This window comes from Mobula hypostoma, chromosome 1 (assembly GCF_963921235.1).
Source record: "Mobula hypostoma chromosome 1, sMobHyp1.1, whole genome shotgun sequence".
In the NCBI taxonomy this organism is placed as follows: domain Eukaryota; kingdom Metazoa; phylum Chordata; class Chondrichthyes; order Myliobatiformes; family Myliobatidae; genus Mobula; species Mobula hypostoma.
Window position 1 is genome coordinate 217,073,964 of NC_086097.1, and position 24,074 is coordinate 217,098,037.

Consider the following 24,074-nt stretch of genomic DNA (forward strand, 5'->3'; position numbering starts at 1 on the left):
TTCAAACCGAGTCAAGTTCGCTAAGGACACAACAGTGGAGGGCCTCATCAACAACGATGACGAGACGAAGCACCGAGAGGAGATTGAGCGGCTGGTGGAATTGTGGGAGCACAACTATTTGAATCTCAGCGTGGACAAGACTACCAAAGCGAAGATTCTGGATCTTTGGAAGGTGCAAACTGGCCGCTCCTCACTGCATATATACGGCTCGGCCTGGTAGAGCACAGAGCGGACGATCTCACCTGATCCCTCAACACCATCCTTTCGGTTAAGAAAGCATTGCAGCGTCTCCGCTTTCTGAGGAGATTGAGGCGAGCGGGACTCCTCTTCTCCCCACCTCCATTTGTAAACAATTTTTACAGAAGCACCATCAAGATTGCCCTGACTAGCTGTATTACCGTCTGGTGCGGAAATTGCAAGGCATATGATCTCAAATCCTTACAATTGATTGCGAGGACTGCATTGGGGGCTCTCTTCAACCCACTAGTGATATTTATCAAGAATGCTGAGTACGCAGGGTCCTTGGAGTTGTCAATGCACCCTCTCATCCGTCCAATAATTTCTTTGACCCCCGATCATCAGGAAGGAGGTACTGCAGGATTAGGACAACTGCCGTTAGGATCGGGAACAGCTTCTACCCCCATGCTACTGAATTCCCTGCTGCCTCCCAGGTGTCATCGTTAGATTCTGGACTAGTTCCTGAGGATTGGAGGGTGGCTAATGTAACCCCTCTTTTTAAAAAAGGAGGGAGAGAGAAACCGGGGAATTATAGACCGGTTAGCCTAACGTCGGTGGTGGGGAAACTGCTGGAGTCAGTTAGCAAAGATGTGATAACAGCACATTTGGAAAGCGGTGAAATCATCGGACAAAGTCAGCATGGATTTGTGAAAGGAAAATCATGTCTAACGAATCTCATAGAATTTTTTGAGGATGTAACTAGTAGAGTGGATAGGGGAGAACCAGTGGATGTGGTATATTTGGATTTTCAAAAGGCTTTTGACAAGGTCCCACACAGGAGATTAGTGTGCAAACTTAAAGCACACGGTATTGGGGGTAAGGTATTGATGTGGATAGAGAATTGGTTAGCAGACAGGAAGCAAAGAGTGGGAATAAATGGGACCTTTTCAGAATGGCAGGCAGTGACTAGTGGGGTACCGCAAGGCTCAGTGCTGGGACCCCAGTTGTTTACAACATATATTAATGACTTGCATGAGGGAATTAAATGCAGCATCTCCAAGTTTGCGGATGACACGAAGCTGGGCGGCAGTGTTAGCTGTGAGGAGGATGCTAAGAAGATGCAGGGTGACTTGGATAGGTTGGGTGAGTGGGCAAATTCATGGCAGATGCAATTTAATGTGGATAAATGTGAAGTTATCCACTTTGGTGGCAAAAATAAGAAAACAGATTATTATCTGAATGGTGGCCGATTAGGAAAAGGGGAGGTGCAACGAGACCTGGGTGTCATTATACACCAGTCATTGAAAGTGGGCATGCAGGTACAGCAGGCGGTGAAAAAGGCAAATGGTATGCTGGCATTTATAGCGAGAGGATTCGAGTACAGGAGCAGGGAGGTACTACTGCAGTTGTACAAGGCCTTGGTGAGACCACACCTGGAGTATGTCCCCTAATCTGAGGAAAGACATCCTTGCCATAGAGGGAGTACAAAGAAGGTTCACCAGATTGATTCCCAGGATGGCAGGACTTTCATATGAAGAAAGACTGGTTGAACTGGACTTGTACTCATTGGAATTTAGAAGATTGAGGGGGGATCTGATTGAAACGTATAAAATCCTAAAGGGATTGGACAGGCTAGATGCAGGAAGATTGTTCCCGATGTTGGGGAAGTCCAGAACGAGGGGTCACAGTTTGAGGATAGAGGGGAAGCCTTTTAGGACTAAGATTAGGAAAAACTTCTTCACACAGACAGTGGTGAATCTGTGGAATTCTCTGCCACAGGAAACAGTTGAGGCCAGTTCATTGGCTATATTTAAGAGGGAGTTAGATATGGCCCTTGTGGCTACGGGAATCAGGGGGTATGGAGGGAAGGCTGGTGCAGGGTTCTGAGTTTGATGATCAGCCATGATCATAATAAATGGCGGTGCAGGCTCGAAGGGCCGAATGGCCTACTCCTGCACCTATTTTCTATGTTTCTATGTTTCTATGACGCGCCATTAGCGTTATACGGCTTCTTTTTCATTTGTATCTTATATACACATTATTGTTTGTTAATTTATTTGTGATAATATTACTTTATGTGTTATGTGTGTGAGTTTTATGTAAAGTGCAAAGGGGACATGGCCAATGTATGCGGCATTTAGAATTAAGATGGAGAATGGAACCAGTGAGAGGCAGTGATCGACACATGGAAGCAGATGGGGAGAGGATCAGAGGCAGGGTGGTGATAGGTGGGACCCGAAGAAAGAAGGACAATGAGCAGATAGAGCCCAGTGGGCATGGGGATGGAAAGAAAGCCAAGAAAGAAGAAATCCATGCAGACAAGCATGGGGGCGATGGGCAGATGGAAACAGGAGGGGAACGATGAAGAGACAAAGGTGGGTGGGTAGAATGGAGAAGATAAACAAAACTACAAAATTCTATGGTTAAAGGCACTGGTGGGAATGGGTACATTTAAGCATGGAGTTCAGTCATCACACCTTTGGACTATAAACTACTCAAGTCGGCGGGAGCTGCACAGTACATTTAATTTCAAGGGCTCCGTGATATTTCAAATACCAGGCTACTGTTTGTTCCATGTGCGTAAGGTGATATACTGGCAAAGGGTAGGGGCGGAGGACGGGCAGGTGGGTGGGGTAATGGCGAGGGTAGTAGAAACCCCTTCACCTTTCGTCTACAACTGAAAGCTCAAGATGTCGGTGTGAACCGATCGCAAGTGTTCTGAGAGCAGCCGCATAGTCTACACGTTGGTCTCGTAGGATCCAGCTCAAACCGTGTCATCAAGTTTGCGGATCAAGACGGAGTATAGAGAGGAAGTGAGACCACTGGTGGATTGGTGTGAGAAGAACCTAACTCTGAACGGGGAGAAAACCAAGGAAATCAATGTGGACTTCAGGAAGGCGCAGACAAACCATCCTCCTCTGTGAATACATGGCTCCTCCGTAGAGAAATTTAAGTGAACCAAGTTCCTGGGAGTTCACATCATGGATGACCTCACCTGGTCTCTTAATATCAGGAGCTCAGTTGAGAGCATCCTGACAAGTTGCGTCTCCATCTGGTACGGGAGCAGTCGGGCATCGGACCAGAAGTCCCGACAAAGGACTGTGAGAATGGCTGAGGTGATCAAACGGGTCTCGCTACCATCCATCGGGGACATTTATCAGGAGCGCTGTGTATGTAGGGCCCTTAGTATTATTAAAGATCCCACCGTCCATCCAGCATCCTGTTTGACTTTTTACCATCAGGTAGGAGACTCCGATGCAGAAAAACAGGAACGGTCAGGATGAGAAACAGTTTCTTCCCCCAGGCCATTAGGCTTCTGAACTCCCGGCAGCATCGTAATAGAATTGGCGCTGGTTAATCTGTTCCATACCTTACAATATTTAATATTCTTGCACTTTAGTTTGCTATTTAAACGCGATTCATCTGTAGATTTTATCCTTAGCTTCATACGTTACGGTGTGTTATGTGTACTACTGTGCTTTACACCCTGTTTCGGAGAAACGTCGTTTCGTTTCTATATACATTATATGCCTATGTACATTATATTCATCTACAGTGCCTATAAAAAGTATTCGCCCTCACCCCTATTGGAAATGTTCATGTTTTACACCATTGAATCACAGTGCGTTTAGTTTAGCTTTTCTGACACTGTCAACATGAAAACAGAGCTCTACAAAGTAATCTAAATTAATTACAAATACAAAACACAGAATACTTGATTTACTAAGTATTCACATCCTTTAATATGACACATCAAAGCATCACTGGTGCCGACAATTGGTTTTAGAAGTCTCATAATGGAGATCGCGGTGTGCAGTCAAGGTGTTTCAATTGATTGCAGTAAAAATACACTTGTATCTGGAATATCGAACTGCTGGTGAGTCAATATCCCGGCAAAAACTACACCATGAATACACAAGAACATTCCAAGCAACTCTGCGAAAAGGCTATTGAAAAGCGCAGGGCAGGAGGTGGATACAAGAACAGTTCCAGGTCACTGAATATCCCTCGGAGTACGGTTAAGTCAATCATCAAGAAATGGAAAGAACACGGCACAGCTGTAAATGTGCCTAGAGCAGGCCGTCCTCAAAAACTGAGTGACTGTGCAAGAAGGGGACTAGTGAGAGAAGCCACCAAGAGAACTGTGACAACTCTGGAGGAGTTACAAGCTTCAGTGTCTGAGATGGGAGAGACTGCACAGACAACAACTGTTGCCTGGGTGCTTCACCAGTCACAGTTTTATGGGAAAGTGGCAGAGAGAAAGCCACTGTTGAAAAACTTACATGGAATCTCGGCTGACTTTGCTAGAAGGCACGTGGGAGACTCTGAAATCATTTGAAACAAGGTTCTATGGACTGATGAAACCAAAATTGAGCTTTATGTCCATCAGACTAAACACCACACATCGTCAAAAACACACCATCCCTACCGTGAAGCATGGTGGTGACTGCATCATGCTGTGGGGATGCTTCACTGCAGCAAACCCTGGAAGGTTTGTGAAGGTAGAGGGTAAAATGAATGCAGCAAAATAGGGAGGAAAACCTGATGCAGTCTGCAAGAGAACTGCGACTTGGGAGATTTGTTTTCCAGCAAGACAATAACACCAAGCATAAAGCCAAATCTATGCAGGAATGGCTTAAAAACAACAAAGTCAATGTCCTGGAGTGACCAAGACAGTGTCCAGACCTCAATCCAACTGAAAATTTGTGGTTGGACTTGAAAAGGGCTGTTCAGTCACAATCCCCATGCAATCTGACAGATTTGAGCAGTTTTGTAAAGAAGAATGGAGAAAAATTGTGTGCAAATATCCAAAGCTGATAGAGACCTATCCACACAGACTCAAGGCTGTAATTGCCGCCAAAGGTGCGTCTACTAAATACTGACTTGAAGAGGGTGAATGCTTATGCAAACAATTATTTTGTGTTTTATATCTGTAATTAATTTGGATAATTTTATAGAGATCTGTTTCCACTTTGACATGAAAGAGTCTTTTTCTGTTGATGAGAGTTAAAAAAAATCAAATTAAATCTACTGTGATTCAATGTTGTAAAACAATAAACCATGTAAACTTCCAAGGGGTGTGAATACTTTTTATAGGCACTGTATATAATTAAATAACAATATAACTTGACTTGACTTGAGTTTAGGTACCTTATTCAATTATGCTACTTTAGGCAAATTATCCATATCGTCTGAAAATGTTGCCAGGAGTGTCAAAAAATTCCATTTATTGCCTATCCTTCCTTGGCTAACATATGCAGTTGTAAATACATAATCATTTTATTTAGAGCAACACACAGACAGTGCTGGAGGAATTCAGCAGGCCAGCGACATCTACGGTAAAGAGTAAACAGTCGGTGTTTTGCACCAAGACCCTTCAACAGGACGGGAAAGAAAGAGGACAGCTGAATATAAGAAGGAGGAGAGGAAGTAATAGGTGGTAGGTAATAGCCGAAACCAGGAGAGGGGAGAGGTGAAGTAAAGAGCTGGGAAATTACTGGTGAAAAGGGGTGGAAAGGGAGAATCTGATAGGAAAGGATAGAAGACTATAAAAGAAAGGGAAGGGGAGGAGCACCAGAGAGAGGTGATGAGCAGGCAGGTGAGAGAGGGAAACAGAAATGGGGAATAGTGAAGCCCCCTTACCGGGAGTTCGAGAAATCCATGTTCATGCCATCAGGTTGGAGGCTACCCAGACGGAATATAAGATGTTGCTCCACCAACCTCAGTGTGGCCGCATCGCGACAGTAGAGGAGGCCATGGACTGCCATGTCGGAAAGTGACTGGGAAGTAGAATTAAAATAGGTTCCTACGGGGCGATTCAGCTTTTTCTGAAAGTCGAAAGTGCTTGACGAATCGTTCTCCAATCCACACCGGGTCTCACCAATATATACAGGAGGCCACACCGGGAGCACCGGGCACCGTCTATGACCCCAACAGACTCTCAGGTGAAGTGTCGTCTCACCTGGAAGGACATTTTGGGGCCCTGAATGGTAGTGAGGGAGGAAGTGTAGGGGCAGGTGTGGCACTTATTCCGCTTGCAAGGATAAGTACCAAGAGAGAGATCAGTAGGGCGGACAAAGGAGTGGCGTGGGGAACAACCCCCGCAGAAAGCGGAAAATGAGAAGGGAAAGACGTGCTTGGTGGTGGGATCCATTCGGAGATGGCGGAAGTAACGGAGAATTATGTGATGGACGCGGAGGCTAATGGGGTGCTAGGAAAGGACAAGAGGAATCCTACCCGTAGTGTGGCGGCGGGAAGATAGGGTGAAGGCAGATTTGCGGGAAATGGAAGAGATGCGGGTTCGGGCTGCGTTGATAGTGAGTGAAGACAAGCCCCTTTCTTTGAAGGAGGAGGTCACCTCAGTAGTTCTGGAATGAAACGTCCCATCCGGAGAGCAGATGCGGCGGAGAGAAAGGGATGGCATTTTTACAAGAGGCGGGGTGGAAAGAGGTATACTCCTGGTGCTTGTGAGAATCAGTGGGTTTATAAAAGATATCACTAGGTAAACTGTCTCCAGAGATGGAGACAAAGAAATCGAGAAAGGGGAGGGACGTGTCGGAAATGGACCAGGTAAATTTGAGGGCAAGGTGGAAGTTGGAGGCAGAGTTGATGAAGGTGACGAGCTCAGCATAGGTACAAGAAGCAGCACCAATTCAGTTGTGGATGTAGCGCAGGAAGCGTTGGGAGCGATACCGGTGTAGGCTTGGAACATGGACTGTTCCATGTAGCCGACAAAAGGGCAGGCATACCTCGGACCCATGCGAATGCCCATGGCTGGTCCTTTGGTTTGAAGAAAGTGGCAGGAGCCGAAGGAGAAATTATTGAGCGTGAGAACCAGTTCCGCCGGACGGAAGAAAGTGGAGGTACTGGAGAACTGGTTGGGTCTGTTGTCCAAAAAGAAGCGGAGAGCTTTAAGACACACCTGATGGGGGATGGAGGTGTATGGGACTGAATATTCACAGTGCAAATGAGACGAACAGAGCCGGGGAATATTTAAAATGGTTTTTATTTTTCTCTAACTAAAGGCCTCGCGGCCAGTGGTTCATTGCCTCCATTGCTTGAAAGCAGAATAGGCAGTATAATCATAAGCCTGATCGCGACTCCCAGAAAAAAAAACTGAGTCACAGGTAGAAAATAAATCATTGCCGATGAAGTCTGGAAACAATGAACGGAGCCTTTAGCCCCGGCTCAAACTGGAACTTGACCGTCAGTCCGAGAATTTACTCGCTGCCGCTGGGCCCCCAAGCTCTCCCCTCCCCAACTCTCCAACCTTGTATCTCACAGGCTCCACCGTCACCTCCTGGGTCCGCAGAGCCTCCATCTCCCCAGCCCACATTCCCAACCATCCTCTTCCCTCTGAAACCACCAGCTCTCTTCCCTCGTCTGATCCCATCTCTAATCCTTGCCGGGTCTTCACCTTTCCCTCCGACCTTTCCCCCTCTGAGGCAGAAGGTTCTGTACCCCTTCGCCGGCACCTCAGTGAGATCCGCGCTCGCCACCACGTCGAGCTCTTCGCCCGTCGCCTCTGTCTCCGGCAAAAAATTCCACACCCTACACTGATGATACCTTTTCCCGCCTTCAACCCCCCTCCTTTTTGAACAGCCCGGTCTGGTCCTCTGCCTGCTCTGGATCATTTCATCTCCAATTGCCGACAAGACATCAGCACTCCTCTCTCCTGCTCGAACCTTACTCCCTTTGAACGCACTGCCATTAATTCCAACCTTACCATCAAACCCGCAGACAAAGGAGGCGTTGGTGTAGTGTGGCGGGCTGACCTCCACCTTGCTGAGGCCTGGCGATAAATCTCAGACACCTCCTCATATCTACCCCTTGAAGAGATCCCCGCTGTGGACTATCAGAAAATTATTTCCAACAGCATCACTAACATCATCAGCTCTGGAGAACTCATAGTACCCTTATCCCGAACTGCTTGCTTCTACCTCCTACCCAAGACCCAGAAGTCCGTCTGTCCGGGTAGGTCCAATGTCTCCACCTGCTCCTGCCCCACTGAACTTGTGTTCTCATACCTCGATTCTATTCTATCCTCATTGGTCCAGTCCCTTCCCACCTACATCCGCAACAGTTCTCATCCTCTCGATCCCCTCAATGACTATCAGTTCCCTGGCCCCAACCGCCTCATTTTCCCCATAGATTCTATTCCCCATCAAGAAGGCCACAAAGCTTTCTGCTTCTTTCTTCACAGAAGAACCAACCAATTCAACACACACAAGATGCTGGAGGAACTCAGTAGGCCAGGCAGCATCTATGGAAAAGAGTAGACAGTCGACGTTTCGGGCCGAGACCCTTCTTCAGGACTTCAGAGGAAGAGGAGAAAAGGAGAAAAGTGAAGAGGAGAGGATTTCTCAAATTTCTTCACAGTTCTGAAGATAGGTTTCGGCCCCGAACCTCAAAGGTGTACTTTTTTCCATATATGCTGCCTGGCCTGCTGAGTTCCTCCAGCATTTTGCGTGTGTTGCTTTGGATTTCCAGCATCCGCTGATTTTCTCATGTTCGGGAACTAACCAATTCCCCTCCACCACCACCCTTTGCCGTCTGTCCTCACCCTTAACAAATGTTCCTTCGGCCCCTCCCGCTTTCTCCAGACTCGAGGGGTAACCATGGGCATCCATATGGGTCCCGGTTACGCCTGCCGCTTCGTTTACGTAGAATCGTCCATGTTCGAAGCCTTACCCGGTAATACTCAATTCTTCCTGCGTTACATTGACGACTGAATTGGTGCCGTTTCATGCACGTATGCTGAACTCGCCAATTTCATCAAATTTGTCTCTAACTTCCACCCTGCCCTTAAATTCACTTGGTCCATTTCTGACACTTCCTTCTTTTTCTCCATCTCTGGAGACAAACTGTCAACCGGCATCGTTTATAAACGACCGATTCTCACGGTTACCATGACGATACTTCTTCACAACCCGTCTCCTGTAAAAATGCTATTCCATGTTCTCAGTTCCTTGGCCCCCGTCGCATCTCTTCCCAGGATACGGCTTTCTTTTGCAGGACATCAGAGATGCCCCCTTCTTCGGGAAACCGGTTTCCCTTCCTCCACTATTGATGCTGCCCTCACCCGCATCTCAATTTCCAGAACATCCGCGCTACCGCCTCTTCCTGCCGCCTGAACAGAGATAGTCCCCTTATCCTTACCTACCACACCATGAGCCTCCGCATCCTAATTTAATACTCCCGCCACCTCCAAACAGATCCTACTTCTGAACATATCTTTACTTGCCTTCCCCACCCCCCCGACTTTCCGCAGTGATCGTTCCCTCCGCGAGCCCCGTGTCCATTCGTCCCTCCCCACTAATCTTCCCTGCAAGCGGCCTAAATGCTACACCTGCCCCTTCCTCCTTCAGCTCCACGCAGGGACCCAAATAGTCCTTCCAGCTGAGGCAACACTTGGCCTGCCAAAATGCTGGGGTCGTTTAGTGCGTCAGGTGATCCCGATGCGGGCTCCTGTACATTGGTGAGAGCCACCGTACACCGGGGGCGGCTTCCTCGAGCACCAGCGCTCCGATCGCCAAAAGCGGAACTTCCCAGTGGTCAGACGTTTTAATTCCCATTCCCATTCCCATTCCTGTTCTGACATGTCGGTCCATAGCCTCCTCTTGTGCCATGATGAGGCCACCCTCGGGATGCAAGAGTAACAGCTTATATTCCGTCTAGGTAGCCTCCAACCTGCCGGCGTTAATATCGATATCTCCTTCCGGTAAAAAAAACTCCCTTCCCTTCCCCTCTCCTTCTATTCCGCACTCTGAACTCTTACCTCTCCGCACCTGCCCAGCACTTCCCTCGGGTCTCCTCCCCTTCCCTTCCCCTCTCCTTCTATTCCGCACTCTGAACTCTTACCTCTCCGCACCTGCCCAGCACTTCCCTCGGGTCTCGTCCCCTTCCCTTTCCGCTCTCCTCTCCTATCTAATTCCTTCTTCTCCAGCCCTTTACCTTTCGCATCCCACTGGCCTCATCGATCGTTTTCCAGCTTTCTGTCTTTTCCTCCCCCCAACCCCGTTTGTCCTCTGGTGTCTTCCCCTTTCCTTTCCAGTCCTGAAGAAGCGTCTTGGCCAGAAACATCGACTGTTTATTCATCATCATAGATGCTGCCTGGCCAGCTGAGTTCCTCCAGCATTCTGTGTGTGTTGCAATGAACGGAATTATACTACTATAATAAATAGTTGTACTTTGCTTGGGAAATTTTTGTGTGTCGAAGAAATTTAGATAATGTGTAAATATTGGTCAAGTGAATTTATTAAAGAGTGCAATAAACACCTGGAACAATGTTCAGTTAAACTAAAATTATAATTTAAGGGAGGCGTATTTTCTCCATTTAAATCACCATCAGAATATAAACTCTTATCCTGCTAATTCCAATCCACAATCGCTGAAGTATTTACACACATTAATGCCAATGAAGGGGATGTTCTTGGAATTAATAATCCAGGATACAATGATGGGGTTGGGCGAATGACGAATACATAACGGACAAAAAAGTTAAGTATCACTAATAAACTTGCAGGAGTTTTCTAATGCAGAAACGGAGACGTTAGCTGAAGACAATGCGCTTCATATAGTTATATAGAGACGTTGGTTATTGAAAACCAGGGGGTGAAAAGTATAGCAGCAACATTGAGAGTAAACGCAACTAGTAGGAACAATCGCAGTGGAATTTTTTTTTTGGTAGGACGGGAGTGTAGATTTCCACGATTCAGTACCATAGCACCTGTTCTTCTCCATATGCTAACATAACTTTTCCTTGGGTAGTCCAGCCACAAAGACCTTTAGATAACAAAAACTTTAACTGCGGCAGTTATACATTTCAAAACTGCCTGTTGGAATTAGCACCTGAAATTCTACAAAAGGGCTGTGAGGTGGCGACATTATAACGACGCTAAATGGTACAAGTGTTGCAAAACAGTAATAAAGGTGAAACATTGGCGTGTTCGCCCAGATTATTTTTCAAAATGGCAGAGCAGATTACCAAAGCACGTAGGGGATCGTGGATTTTAGAAGAAGGAATATAAGAGTAAAACTGTCAGAAAGTTAGGCTAAAGCTTTATAAGTACTAATTTGGCCTCAGTTGGGATATAGGGTGAAAATCGTGATAAGGATACAGCTTTTTCTAACGAAGCTTGCCAGGTAAGGTTTGATGGAGCTGAAAGGAACCTTCGGAAATGTCTGCTTTAGATACAATTGGACATGTGTATTGCGATAGTAACTTTGATTTAGAAAGAGTAATCAATGTATTTCTTCATTGACGGGCAGATACCTGCCGGTAGGAGTCAAAAATGCAAAAGCACCCTGTGCATGATGTGTCTTGTTTTTTTTTCGTGCCATCCGAAATCGGGAATACAAACTGTGCTTCGTGTCAAATGAACCTGCACCTGTGTGGATTTGCCGGAAGTTCCTAACAGTTCAATGCTCCAGGAAAGCTGTTAGTTAGCATGTTTAAAACTGAACGCTTGTCTATCCCTCTTCTGTCAGAACGGTTCTGAAAACTCGGTTTCAGTTGGAAGTGAAGAGGGCGGCGGAGGCGAAGCAAAGGGTAACGCTTCATCCGCCTTGTCTTCGCCTTCTCCATGTTAATCACGCTGGCTAACTAGCAAGAAGGGAAAAATCAAACCCAGAGCAATAGCAGTCATTGTAAAATTAGATGAACTCATTCACTGTTTAAGGGAGTTAATTTGGATGTATGCTTGTTGTTTACAGTCGCCTGTTCATGAACCACACTGAGCTAATTTCACTATCGACCATTGAGCTGGGTCTCGAGGACATGAGACAGTTTGATGGATTGAAGAGAGTTTCCGGTAACGTTGCCGGAGGTACTGTGGGGGCCGGGACTGTTTTACTTATATCAAAATAAACTTTATTCATAATTAAATTCACTTTCAAGAAATAACCGTGAAATCTCATTCTTACACGTTAGTGTAGTGCTTAGCACAACGCTTTACGGTACCAGTGATTCCAGTTCATTTCCCACCGCTGTCTGTACGTTCTCCCGTGACCGCGTGGGTTTCCTCCGGGTACCCCGGTTTCTTCCCACAGTCCAAAGACGTACCGGTTGGTAGGTTAATTGATCTTTGTAAATTGTCCCGTGATTAAACTCGGATTACATCAGGGATTGCTGCGTGGCGTGGCGAAGGGCCTATTCCGCGCTAAATCTCAATAAATAAATAAATAGCCAATTCTTTCCGTACTGTTGAATTGCATTCCTTAAAACCAATAGGACTGTTGACACAAATGTAGCCCGCTCGGGTGGGTCACTACCATAATAATTGAGGGGCTTCCTCGCCCAACCCGCTCCAGTAACAGAAGAACCAACACTGTGGCCGGCGCAGGTAACTCTTTTCCATGTTAACTCTTATCTCGGACCCGCATTTGGTGAGGTGATGGGGAGAAGTGGCTGGAGGGAGAAGGTTTCAGTTCAGGCGTGAGGTGTGAGTGCGGCCTTGTATTTTCAATTAAAAGTGTTCTGTATGCTCTGATGCTTCAAATTCCGCGAGGCTTCTTTCTGACTACCATCTGGCCAGCAGGCGGGTTGCTGGGTTTTCTCGTTCTCAGTTCATTCACATATCGCGTTCCCCCTCGTCGGAAGAATACAGAATATCAATGGAGCGGAATTTTAATCAGTTCTTTACGTGCATTGTGCTTTCATAGACAATCCCCTCAGATACCTCAAAATATAAACTGGATTTTTATTAAATAAATTCTGTCTCCGGAATAAAGCAAGTAGACCATCACGGTACAGCTTTAATAAAAATATAAAAGTTAGGCATTCTCTCGCACAGGATAAATAATTGGGTATATATGCGTTTTATTATCTACAATTCTACAATGACAGTCAAATGCACGTTAATTCAGTGAAAGTGTGCAACATTTTTACTTTAACGCCCAAAAACTAAACGTGAACGATAGGAAAGCGCCATATTTGTGTGACAGATAGCGGACTCTGGCCGGTGCGATTCTATTTCCCGACTGCGTCCATTATCTCCCTGTTTTCCTCTGCTTGCCTGGCCAGTTCCTCCGCTCTAGCTATCGCGATTATTTTGCTGAGAACATGCAAAGGAACATCAAGGGAGGAAAGGAGATGCGTGCCCTGCCTTTTAGCTCGTTCTAGCACCTCATCCGCTAAATCTTGGTGTCTGCCGTAAACGTCTTCCAGGCCTCCAATTGCTCCATGCGGGGTGCGCTGGGACTGCGCCAGGGGCATTTTGGAAGCTGCGTCGAAAGGAAACATTTCAATCAAATTTCGATCAAGAGCTGAAGGATTATTATAGGCTTCGGCCTGCGGCGTAATGTATTCCTCATCTGAACGAATCCAGTCTCGCGGAATTAAACGCTGGAGTTCAGCTTGTTGACCAGGGCTGTGTTTAGTTGATACAGAGTTCTGTAAAGTGCGACAGTCATCTCCGGGTACGAACCCCACCAGGAGGACGGCAGTGCAAAGCAACACGGAGATCCTCATGGCACAGGGCTGGGATTCAAAAGAGAAAATCATATGAAAATTGCATCTTACTTCTTGATATCTATGACTTGTGGAAGTGATTGGAAGAATGATTGAGTAGTTATTTTAGTTGTTTAAAAACTTAAAGTTATAATAAATAAGACCATAATATATCGGAGCAGTGTTAGGCCATTTGGCCCATCGAGTCTGCTCCACCATTTGATCATGACTGATCCAATTTTCCTCTCAACCCCAATCTCCTGCCTTCTCCCCATATCTCTTCCTTCCCTGACTAATCAAGAATCTCTCAACCTCTGCTTTAAATATCCATAAAGACTTGGCCTCCACGACTGCCTGTGGCAAGGAATTCCACAGATTCGCCACTCTGGAAAAAAGAAATCCCTCCTCATCTCCGTTGGAAAAGGACATCCATAGATTCTGAGGCTGTGCTCTGGTCTTAGACTCTCCCACCATAGGAAACATCCTCAAGGCCTTTTAACATTAGATAAGTTTCAATGAGGTCACCCCTCATTCTTCTGAATTCTAGTGAATACAGGCCCAGATCCATCAAACACTTTTCATATGACAAGCCATTTGATTCTGGAATCATTTTAGTGAATCTCCTTTAAATCATCTCTAGTTTCAGCATATCATTTCAAAAATAAGGGCTCAAAGCTGCTCACAATACTCCAAGTGAGGGCTCACCAGTGCTTTAGAAACTCATATTATATCCTTGCTTTTATATTCTAGACCTCTTGAAATGAATGCTAACATTGCATTGGCCTTCCTCACCACAGCCTCAACCTGCAACTGAACCTTTAGGGAATCCTGCACAAGGACTCCCAAGCTCCTTTGCACCTCAGGTTTTTGTATTTTCTCTCCATTTAGAAAAATAGTCAACACTTTAATTTCTTCTACCAAAGTGCATGACCATACACTTCCCGACACTGTATTCCATCTGCCACTTCTTTGCCCATTCTCCTAATCTGTCTGCTCTTCTTTGGTTATCTACTTCCTCAAAACTACCTGCCCCTCCACCTATCTTCATATCATCTGCAAACTTTTCAACAAAGTCATCAATTCCATCATCCAAATCATTGACATATAATGTAAGAATAATTGGTCCCAACACAGACTCCTGTGGAACACCACTAGCCACTGGCAGCCAGTTAGGAAAGGCTCCCTATATTCCCACCCTTTGCTTCCTGCTAATCAGCCACGGTTTTATCCATGCTAGAGGCCTCAAATGTGGCACCTTGTCAAAGACCTTCTGACAATCCAAGTACACAACATCAAGTGATTCTCCTTTCTCTATCCTGCTTGTTATTTCTTCAAAGAATTCCAACAGATTTGTCAGGCAAGATTTTCCCTTGCAGAAACCATGCTGACTGCAGCTTATTTTATCATGTGCCTCCAGGTACCCTGAGATTGCATCCTTAATAATCGACTCCAACATCTTCCCAACCACAGAGGTCAGACTAACTGACCTATAATTTCCTTTCTTCTGCCTCTCTCCCTTCTTGAAAAGTGCAGTGACAATTGTAATTTTTGCAGTCTCCTGGAACCATTCCAGAATCTAATGATTCTTGAAAGATCATTACTAATGCCTCCACGATCTCTTCAGCCACCTCTTTCAGAACACTGGTGTGTACACCATCTGGTCCAGGTGATTTATCTACATTCAGACCTTTCAGTTTCCCAAGAACCTTCTCTCTGTTTATGATATCTTCACACATTTCATGCCCCTGACACATAGAATTTCCACCCTACCGCTAATATAGTGAAGACTGATGCAAAATAATTAATCAGTTCATCCGCCATTTTGTTGTTTCCCCTTTACTACCTCTCCAGCATAATTTTCTAGAGGTCCAATATCCACACTCGCCTCTCGTTTACACTTTATGTATCTGAAGAAATGTTTGGTATCCTCTTTAGTACTATTGTCTAGCTTACTTCTGTATTCCATCTTTACATTCTCTATGACTTTTTATTTGCCCTCTGATGGTTTTTAAAAGCTTCCCAAACTTCAAACTTCCCACTAACTTCTGCTCTATTATATCCCCCCCTTTTATGTTCGCTTTAACTTCTATTGTTGGCCACGTTTGTGTCATCTTTCCTTTATAATACTTCTTCCTCTTTGAGATGTATATATCCTGTGCCTTCTGAATTGCTTCCAGAAATTCCAGCCATTGCTGCTCTGTTGTCGTCCCTGCCAGTGTTATTTTCCAATCAATTCTGGCCAACCACTGTAATATTGATACATCTGCATTTAGCTTCCCCTTCGCAAATTTCATGGTGATTTCGGTCATCTTATGATCACTTCCGCAAAGGATTCTTTTACCTTAAGCTCTCTAATCAATTCTGCTTCATTTACAACACCCATTCCAGAATAGTTGATCGCCGTGTGGGCTCAACCACGAGATGCTCTAAAAAGCCATCTTGTGGGCACTATAGAAATTCTCCCTCCTGGAATCCAGCATCGACATGATTTTCCCAATCTACCTGCATATTGAAGTCCCCCATGACTTGTAAAATTGCCCTTTTGGCATGCATTTTTATTTCCCGTTGTAATTTGTAGGCCACATCCTTACTACCGTTTGGAGGTCTGTATACAATTCCCATCTGGGTCTTTTTTACCCTTGCAGTTCCTTAGCTCTATCCATAATGCTTCAACACCTTCTGACACTATGTGATCTTTCTAATGATTTAATTTCATTCTTTACCAACAGAGCCACGCCACCCCCTCTGACTGGCGATACATCGTGTATCCGTGGGCATTAAGCTCGCCACTATAATCTTATTTAAGCCACGATTCAATGACGCTACACATCATACCTGCCGATTTGCAACTGTGCTACAAGTTCATCAACCTATTCTGTACACTGCGCGCATTCAAATTCAACACCTTCAGTCCTGTATTCACCCTTTTCGATTTTGTCCGCCTTTTACGTTGCAGCTCATGCTATTGATTACAATTTTGCCCTATCAACAGCCTCTCCTCACAACACATTGCCTCTGTAAACCAGTTACTTAATCTTCAGCATTATCATCTATCTGCTTTCCTACGATACTTCTTGCATTGAAATATACGCAGTTCAGGACAGTAGTCGCACCATGCTCAACCATTTGATTCCCAACTTTGTCTGAGGTCTGCCTCCTTTAACTCTCCATAAAGGGAAAGCACTTCGGTGCATCAAGTTCGAGAGAAAATAAAATGAAATAGGCATTTCAGTTTTCATTACCCAGAGGTAGTGCCACTAATCAACATTTGGATTTTTCATAACCTTTCGTCATCATATTAGTTCTAATGACTGCTCGGTTCTGTCTGAGGTTAAAAGAGCGCTCTCGCGTGCGTGTACACACACACACACACACACACACACACACACACACACACACACACCTTTGTTTGCATTTATATCCAAAACCCGGTGATTTTCACGAATTAGTTCAATCTGTTAAACCTCACAAAACAAAATCTATATGTCTCCCCAAGTACACGACTATCTGCAGCTCAGCGCTTACTCGAAGTTCAGCGGGATTCAGGCTTGGTAAAACAAAACGTCGCAAGATATAGAATTAAATCAAAATACTCCGGATATTCGAAATCGGAAACAAAATAGAAGCTGCCCTGAACTTGAGAGAATTTAGAGAAGTCATCAATCAAGTTATCTAAATAGTGCTTCAGATAAAATGCACTTTAAGAGTTGTTCTCTGATCCATTATGTACGGTAATAGAATTATAATATTAAAACAGTGTAAGATTCACAATCGCGAACAATTTCGAAATACCTTCGAAGATCAGTAGCAACATATAAGAACGGAACGAAGTGAATGGATAAGTAATAAAATACCTAACAGGATCGAGCAGACCCGAACTGCTCTGCAGTCCAGATACTAATGACCTCCAGATGAGATTGCAAGGTGGTAAGAAGTTACTTGGGGTATAGTCTGGCTGTTCCTCTTTTATATCTTCATCAGCTCTTCATGCATCACGACTGCATCCTGGCTGGTGACGCAAAAATGATCAGAGCATTTATGAATGAAAATCGTGGGGGAGGAGACAGAGGGTTGATCAACACTAACACACTCACACACGCATTCATGACGGACGCAAAGGAACCACACTTCAGGCAGAGGCTGGTTGGGTTTCCGACAGCGAGCGGCTTCACTTCGCTCGCAAGAAGTGGACCCAGCTTCTGTTCAGTCAGTTGTTTCCCTGCCGCATCGGAAAGCGCCAGCGCGAACCTAAACTTAACTGGCAGATTCGTAGCGAATAAACAGGATAGGATCATGCACCTACTCTACTAGGTACACCCGTACACCTGCTCGTTTATGCAAATATCTAATCAACCTATCGTGTAAGACTATAAGACCACAAGGCGCTGAATTAGGCCATTCGGCCCATTGAGTCGGCTCCGCTATTTCGTCATTTTCCCTCTGTAACCAGTCTCTTTTCTTTCCCCTGCCTCTGTAACCTTTCACGCCCCGATTAATCAAAACCCACCAACCAACAGGGGCTTTAAATACACCCAATGACAACGCCTCCACAGCCGCCTGAAGCAACCATTAGTTTGAACACCACTAGTCACCTGCAGCCAGCCAGGAAACGCTCCTTTTATTCCCTCTCTTTGCCTTCTGCCATCAGCTAATCCTCTATCCATGCTAGTATTTTTCCTGTAATACCATTGGCTTTTATCATGTTAAACAGACTCATGTGTGGCACTTTGTCGAAGGAGTTCTGAAAATCCAAGCACCCAACATCCACCCATCCTGCTTGTTGTTTCCTCAATGAATTCCAACAGATTTGTCAAGCAAGATTTTCCCTTAAAGAAACAATGCGGACTTTGGCCTGTTTTATCATGTGCCTCCAAGTACCCTGAGACATCATCCATAACAATCAACAACATTTCCCCAGCCACTTAGGTCTGGCTAACTAGTCTATGACTTCCTTTCTTCTGACTCCCTCACTTCTTGAAGAGTGGAGTGACATTTGCAATTTTCCAGTCCTCTGGAATCATGCAGTAATCTAGTGATTCTTGAAAAATCATTACTAATGATGCCACAATTTTCTTCAAACTCCTGTTCCAGAACCCTGGGGTATAGTTCATCTGGTCCAGGTGACCTATCTATCTTCAGACCTTTCAGCTTCCCAACATCTTCTCCCTAGTAATAGCAACTGCACTCAATTCTGCCCCCTAGCATTCTTGAACTTCCAGCTTATTGTTACTGTATTCCACAGTGAAGACTGATGTTCATCCTTGTCCCCCATTACTACCTCAATTTCCGATGGTCCTGTTCTCACCTCTCTTTTAATCTTCATGTGCAGTACGTTTATATATTTTGGTATCCTCTTTGATATTATTGGCCTTAACCTCATATTTAACTTTTTCCCTCCTAATGGCTTTTCAGTTGTCTTTTGGTGTGTTTTTTTAAAACTTCCCAATCCTCTAACTTCCTACTATTTTTTGCTCTATTATGTGTCCTCTCTTTTGCTTTTATGTTGTCCTTGACTTCTCTTGTCAGTCATGGTTGCATTATCCTGCCTTTAGAAAACTTCTTCATCTTCAGGATGTATCTATCCTGTGCATTGCTCCCAGAATCTCCAGCCAATGCTATTCTGCAGTCAACTATGCTAGTGTCCCCTTCCAATCAATTTTCACCCATTCATTTCACATGCCTCTATAAGTCCCTTTACTCCATTGTAATACTGATACATTTGACATGATCTTTCAATTTGCAGAGTAAATTCTAACTTATTATGATAACTGCCTCCTAAAGGTTCCTTTACCTTAAGCTACCTAATCAAATCCAGTCCATTACACAACACCCAGTCCAGAATAGCCTTTGCCCTAGTGGGCTCAACCACAAGCTGCTCTAAAAAGCCATCTCATAGGCATTCTACAAATCCTCTCTCTTAGGATCCAGCAACATCCTGATTTTTCCAATCTACTTGCAATTTGAAATCCCCCGTGGCTGTTATAACATTGCCCTTTTCACATGCCTTTTCTATCTCTCATTGTAATGTGTAGCCCACATCCTGGCTACTGTTCAGAAGCCTGTATATAACTCCCGTCAGGGTCTTTTTACCCTTACAGTTTCTTAACTCTACCCATAAAAATTCTACATTTTCTGATCCTATGTCCTCCCTTTCTAAGGATTTTATTTCATATTTTTTACCAACAGAGCCATGCCATACTCTCTGTCAACCTGCCTGTCCTTTCAATGCAATGTATATTTTAGGATGTTAAGCTCCCAACTATAATCTTATTTCAGCCACAACTCAGTGAAGCCCACAACATCATACCTGCCAATCTCTTACTGTGCTACATCATCTGCTTTATTCCAAATAATGCATGCATTCAAATATAACACCGTCAGTCCTGTATTCGTTACTGTTTTTGATTTTGTCCCCATGTTACACTGCAACTCATCCCACTGACCGCAATTTTGCTCTATTCCTGCCTCACAGATTCACCACACACTGCAACTGATTGTATACCAACTGCCCCATCCTCAGCTCTATCACTCTGGTTCCCATCCCCCTGTGAAATGAGTTTAATTTCCCCCCCCCCACCCAATAACTCTAGCAAACCTGCCTGCAAGGATATTGGTACAAGGATATTTAGCAGACACTCAATGCCTAAAGGCATGCAGACATGCTCAAAAGGTTCTGTTGTTGTTCAGACCAAACATTAGAATGGGGAGGAAATGTGATATAAATAAATTTGACCATGGAATGATTGTTGGTGCCAGATGGGGTGGTTTGACTATCTCAGAAAGTGCTGATTACCTGGGATTTTCATACACAACGGTGCCTAGGGTTTACAGAGAATGGTGCGGTAAACACCCAACGAGCAGTAGTTCTATGGGCAAAGATGCCTTGTTAATGAGAAGGGTCAGAGGAGAATGGTCAGTCTGTTTCAAGTCATAGGAAGGCTGAACATAGGAAGTAACTGAAATAACTATGCTTCAGTTACAAAAGTGATGTGCAGAACAGCATCTCTGAACACACAGCACATCAAACCTTGAAGAGGATGGGTTACAGCAACAGAAAACTGCAAACATATGCTCCATGACTGGACTGAATGTCTTTCATTTAACTTAACTTAGGGATGTTAATTAAATAATTAAAATTGGACCCATATTTATTGAAAATAGAAGTAAGAAAATAGAGTTGAGGGAATTGAGATTTGATCCAAGTCAGGGTGAACCATGTTCCTTAGGAGTGCATTTTAGCAAAGTTTTTTTTAGTTCTAGCTGGCCATGAAACTGAACTGGAAGTGGATGACTTTGGACTGGAAATGCATAGAGTCTGGAATTGCATGGATATGGGAAGAACTTGGGTTGGAGTTGCCTGGAACCTGGAAGAAAATGGAAAGTCTATGTGAAGTGGGGGAGAGATTTGACTCAAATTGTGAGGGGCCTGGGTTCTTCCCCATCTCAGCACCATGGGTGTAAACATGAGCATGTGCAGTGTCCACCTTCCTGAAGGTCCAGGAACACGGTGCAGCGCCCAAGTTCATCATGTCTCTTCTAACTAAGTGCTTAGCATACAATTTGTATACTTGTTATCAGGCCTGATTTATTTTAAACTTCCTAGCATCCATAGTATTTAGCTTCTGAATTTAAATATAGATCTTATTATCACACTTCTGAAGCCTGAGACATTCTTTACAATTAGTACTTAATAAATGAGAGCAACGTTATGTTGAATTTATATTTGTTCCTGTTATGTGATCCATTGCTACAACCCAAGCACAAATGTAACATGAAGTTGCAATCTGCGTCTTTTTATTTTTCATATTTTAAGGCTCTTTTTTTTGCAGGAATGGTAAAAGGGAGATAATGTCCTAATGGTCTCTTGAGATGGCATGCAACAGACATACTAATCTTGCCTTAGAACTAAAACCATGAACGTAACTACTGTGTTTTGAACATCAGCAAAGTTTTTGATCTTCAGAAAACTGAGTGAGACTGAAATGGTTAAATGGTCCTGGTTTCACTAGTCAGAGATGGTCCCACAAAAGGTTACATTGAAGATTTCTCCAAAACTAATTTTAAGCTCAACTGGCTCAAAATTACAATCACTTCGGTCAAGTATGGATTGAAAGTGTAATTTCACATCTGGAGACGTAGAATTACTTTCAGTTAACTTTAAGAAAGGAATGTTCATGATTATCATTGAGGACATCTTCATGATGGGGAGCTACAAGGAGCCGGCATCCATCATGAAGGACCGTCACATTCCAGGACATGTCTGTTCTCGTTACTACCACCAGGGAAGAAGTACAGGATCCTGAAGACCCACACTCAATGATTCAGAAACAGCTTCTTTCCCTCCACCATTAGATTTCTGAGCACTCCATGAACCCATGAATATAACTTGCTATTCCTTTTTTTGTACTTTGGTAAAAGGAATAAAGGCACAGATTATTATCGAAATGGGAAGAAAATTCAAAAATCTGAGGTGCAAAGGGATGTCGGATTCCTCATGCAGGATTCTCTAAAGATTAATCTACTGGTTGAGTCAGTGGTGAGGAAGGCAAATGCAATACCAGTATTCATTTTGAGAGGTCTAAAATATAAAAGCAAGAATGTAATGCTGAGGCTTTATAAGGTACGGGTGAGGCCTCACTTGGAGTATTGTGAGCAGTTCTGGTCTCCTTAGTTAAGAAAGGATGTCCCAACATTGGAGATGGTTCAGATGAGGTTCATGAGAATGATTCTGGCAATGAAAGGCTTATCGTCTGAGGAATGATTGATGGCCCTGGGCCTTTGCTTGCTGGAATTTAGAAAAATGAGGGGGTACCTCATTGAAACCTATCAAAAACCAATTGAAATGCCTAAACAGAGTGGACGTAGAAAGGATGTTTCCTGTGGTAGAGGAGTCTAACACACGAGGACACAGTCTCAGAATAGAAGGACATCCATTTAGAATGGAGAAGAGGAAGAATTTCTTTAGCCAGAGGTGGTGAACTTCTGGTCTTCATTGCCATAGGCGGTTTTGGAGGCCAGGGCATTGGATGTATGTAAGGTGAAGGTCGATAGGTTCTTGATTATTTATCAGAGGGTAAAAGATTATGGGGAGAAGGCAGGGGAATGAGATTGAGAGGGAAATGGATCAGCCATGATGAAATGGTGCAACAGACTCAATGGGCCAAATGACCTTATTCTGCTCCTATATCTTATCGTCTTATCGTCTTATGGTTGTCTGTCTGTCCTGATGGATGCGGTCTTTCATTGATTCTGTTGTTTTTCTTGGATTTACTCTGTACGCCTACAAGAAAATTAATCTCAGGGTTGTATATGGTCACATATATGTACTTTGATAATAAATTTATTTAGAACTTTGAATTAAAGATCTGTATTCCCAGATCCCTCCGTTCTACTACACTCCCCAGTGCCTTACCATTCACTGCATAAGTCCTACCCTGTTTTGTCCTCCCAAAGTGCAACATCTCACACTTGTGTTGCAAATGTCCATCTTACCTGCTCATCAAAAGCCACTCCCCCGTGCAAGCTGGGGAATTCGCCCGTTTAAGGAGAATTGCTGCTTTCCCACTGGCTACCCTTTGGCACCTGCACTGGCTGATGCTGCCACAGTGCAGGTAGGGTATAAATCTAGCACACTGAAAGCACGTGGTCTCTTTCGCTCTCTGGGTGACCATGGGCCAGGTCACAGACGGTACCATGGAAACAGTGGAAGAGTGCTGTAGTAAAAAGGGCCCAGGAGCACACTTTAGTTAGAGTGTAACTTGAATGGTTTACCGAATGTCTGTCTTGTCTAGTAAATAAGTGACTAACTTACTTACCGGTAGCAAGTGTCTTCGGTCCCCTCTCCCTGAACCCACAGATCTGACCACACTACAACTGGCGCCCTTGTTCATTCCACAACTTCAATGGCAAGGCAGACCAACAGAGAGAAGAAATTACTCAGTGTCTGAGGGAAGCCACACCAGCCTGAATGGGGAGTGAACACAAATGAGCTGGGCCCTTTCAGTGGTTGGGCCAGTGACTGAAAAGACAGTCCAGGGAGAAGGTGCCATAGAGCCCACCCCATACACTCCTGTAGAGACTGAGAAACTGTTTGTCAGATCATTTTGATAATCTTCTGTCATTGCATGGAATGTGAACTGTTGCTTGTGAACTTGAAACAGTTACCTTGCCGTGATCCGGCCCATGGAATAACTGCTGACAGCCAGTACTGATAGTTTTAGTCATCAAAGGTTGAAGGGGCAAACTTAAGGATGGGATCAAAGTGTAATGGGCCAGTGGCAAAGAGGCAACAAAGAAACAAATGGCAAAGCTGCAGCTTAAAGAATGGGTGAAATCAAGGAGCCTAATGTGTCCCGGAAGAGTATGTGATCTAATGTCTGGAATGCTTCATTGCCATCTCTGCTCAATCTCAGAAGATAGCGAATTAGGCCTGATAGATATTGTAGAT

At 44.4% G+C, this 24,074-nt stretch overlaps 2 protein-coding genes across 3 annotated transcripts in view; one reads left to right on the forward strand and one right to left on the reverse strand.

Moving 5' to 3' along the window:
* trim55a (tripartite motif containing 55a) overlaps positions 1–24,074 on the forward strand; it is a 148,687-nt gene that overhangs the window by 107,368 nt on the left and 17,245 nt on the right. The gene's annotated exons all lie outside the window — the stretch shown is intronic.
* LOC134343187 (corticoliberin) lies at positions 13,148–23,248 on the reverse strand. Of its 2 annotated transcripts, none has more exons than XM_063042003.1 (2): positions 23,120–23,248; positions 13,148–13,657 (listed from the first exon to the last, which is right to left on the reverse strand). In XM_063042003.1, the coding sequence occupies exon 2, from the start codon at positions 13,646–13,648 to the stop codon at positions 13,148–13,150; it is 501 nt and encodes a 166-aa protein (XP_062898073.1). In that variant the 5' UTR covers positions 13,649–13,657; positions 23,120–23,248. The 2 variants fall into 2 exon arrangements, with proteins under 2 accessions (XP_062898073.1, XP_062898074.1); XM_063042004.1 differs by lacking the exon at positions 23,120–23,248 and adding an exon at positions 17,482–17,550.

Bases quoted from the DNA above. Each gene is read 5' to 3' on its own strand.
- LOC134343187 (XM_063042003.1), bottom strand. From the start codon at position 13,648: ATGAGGATCTCCGTGTTGCTTTGCACTGCCGTCCTCCTGGTGGGGTTC.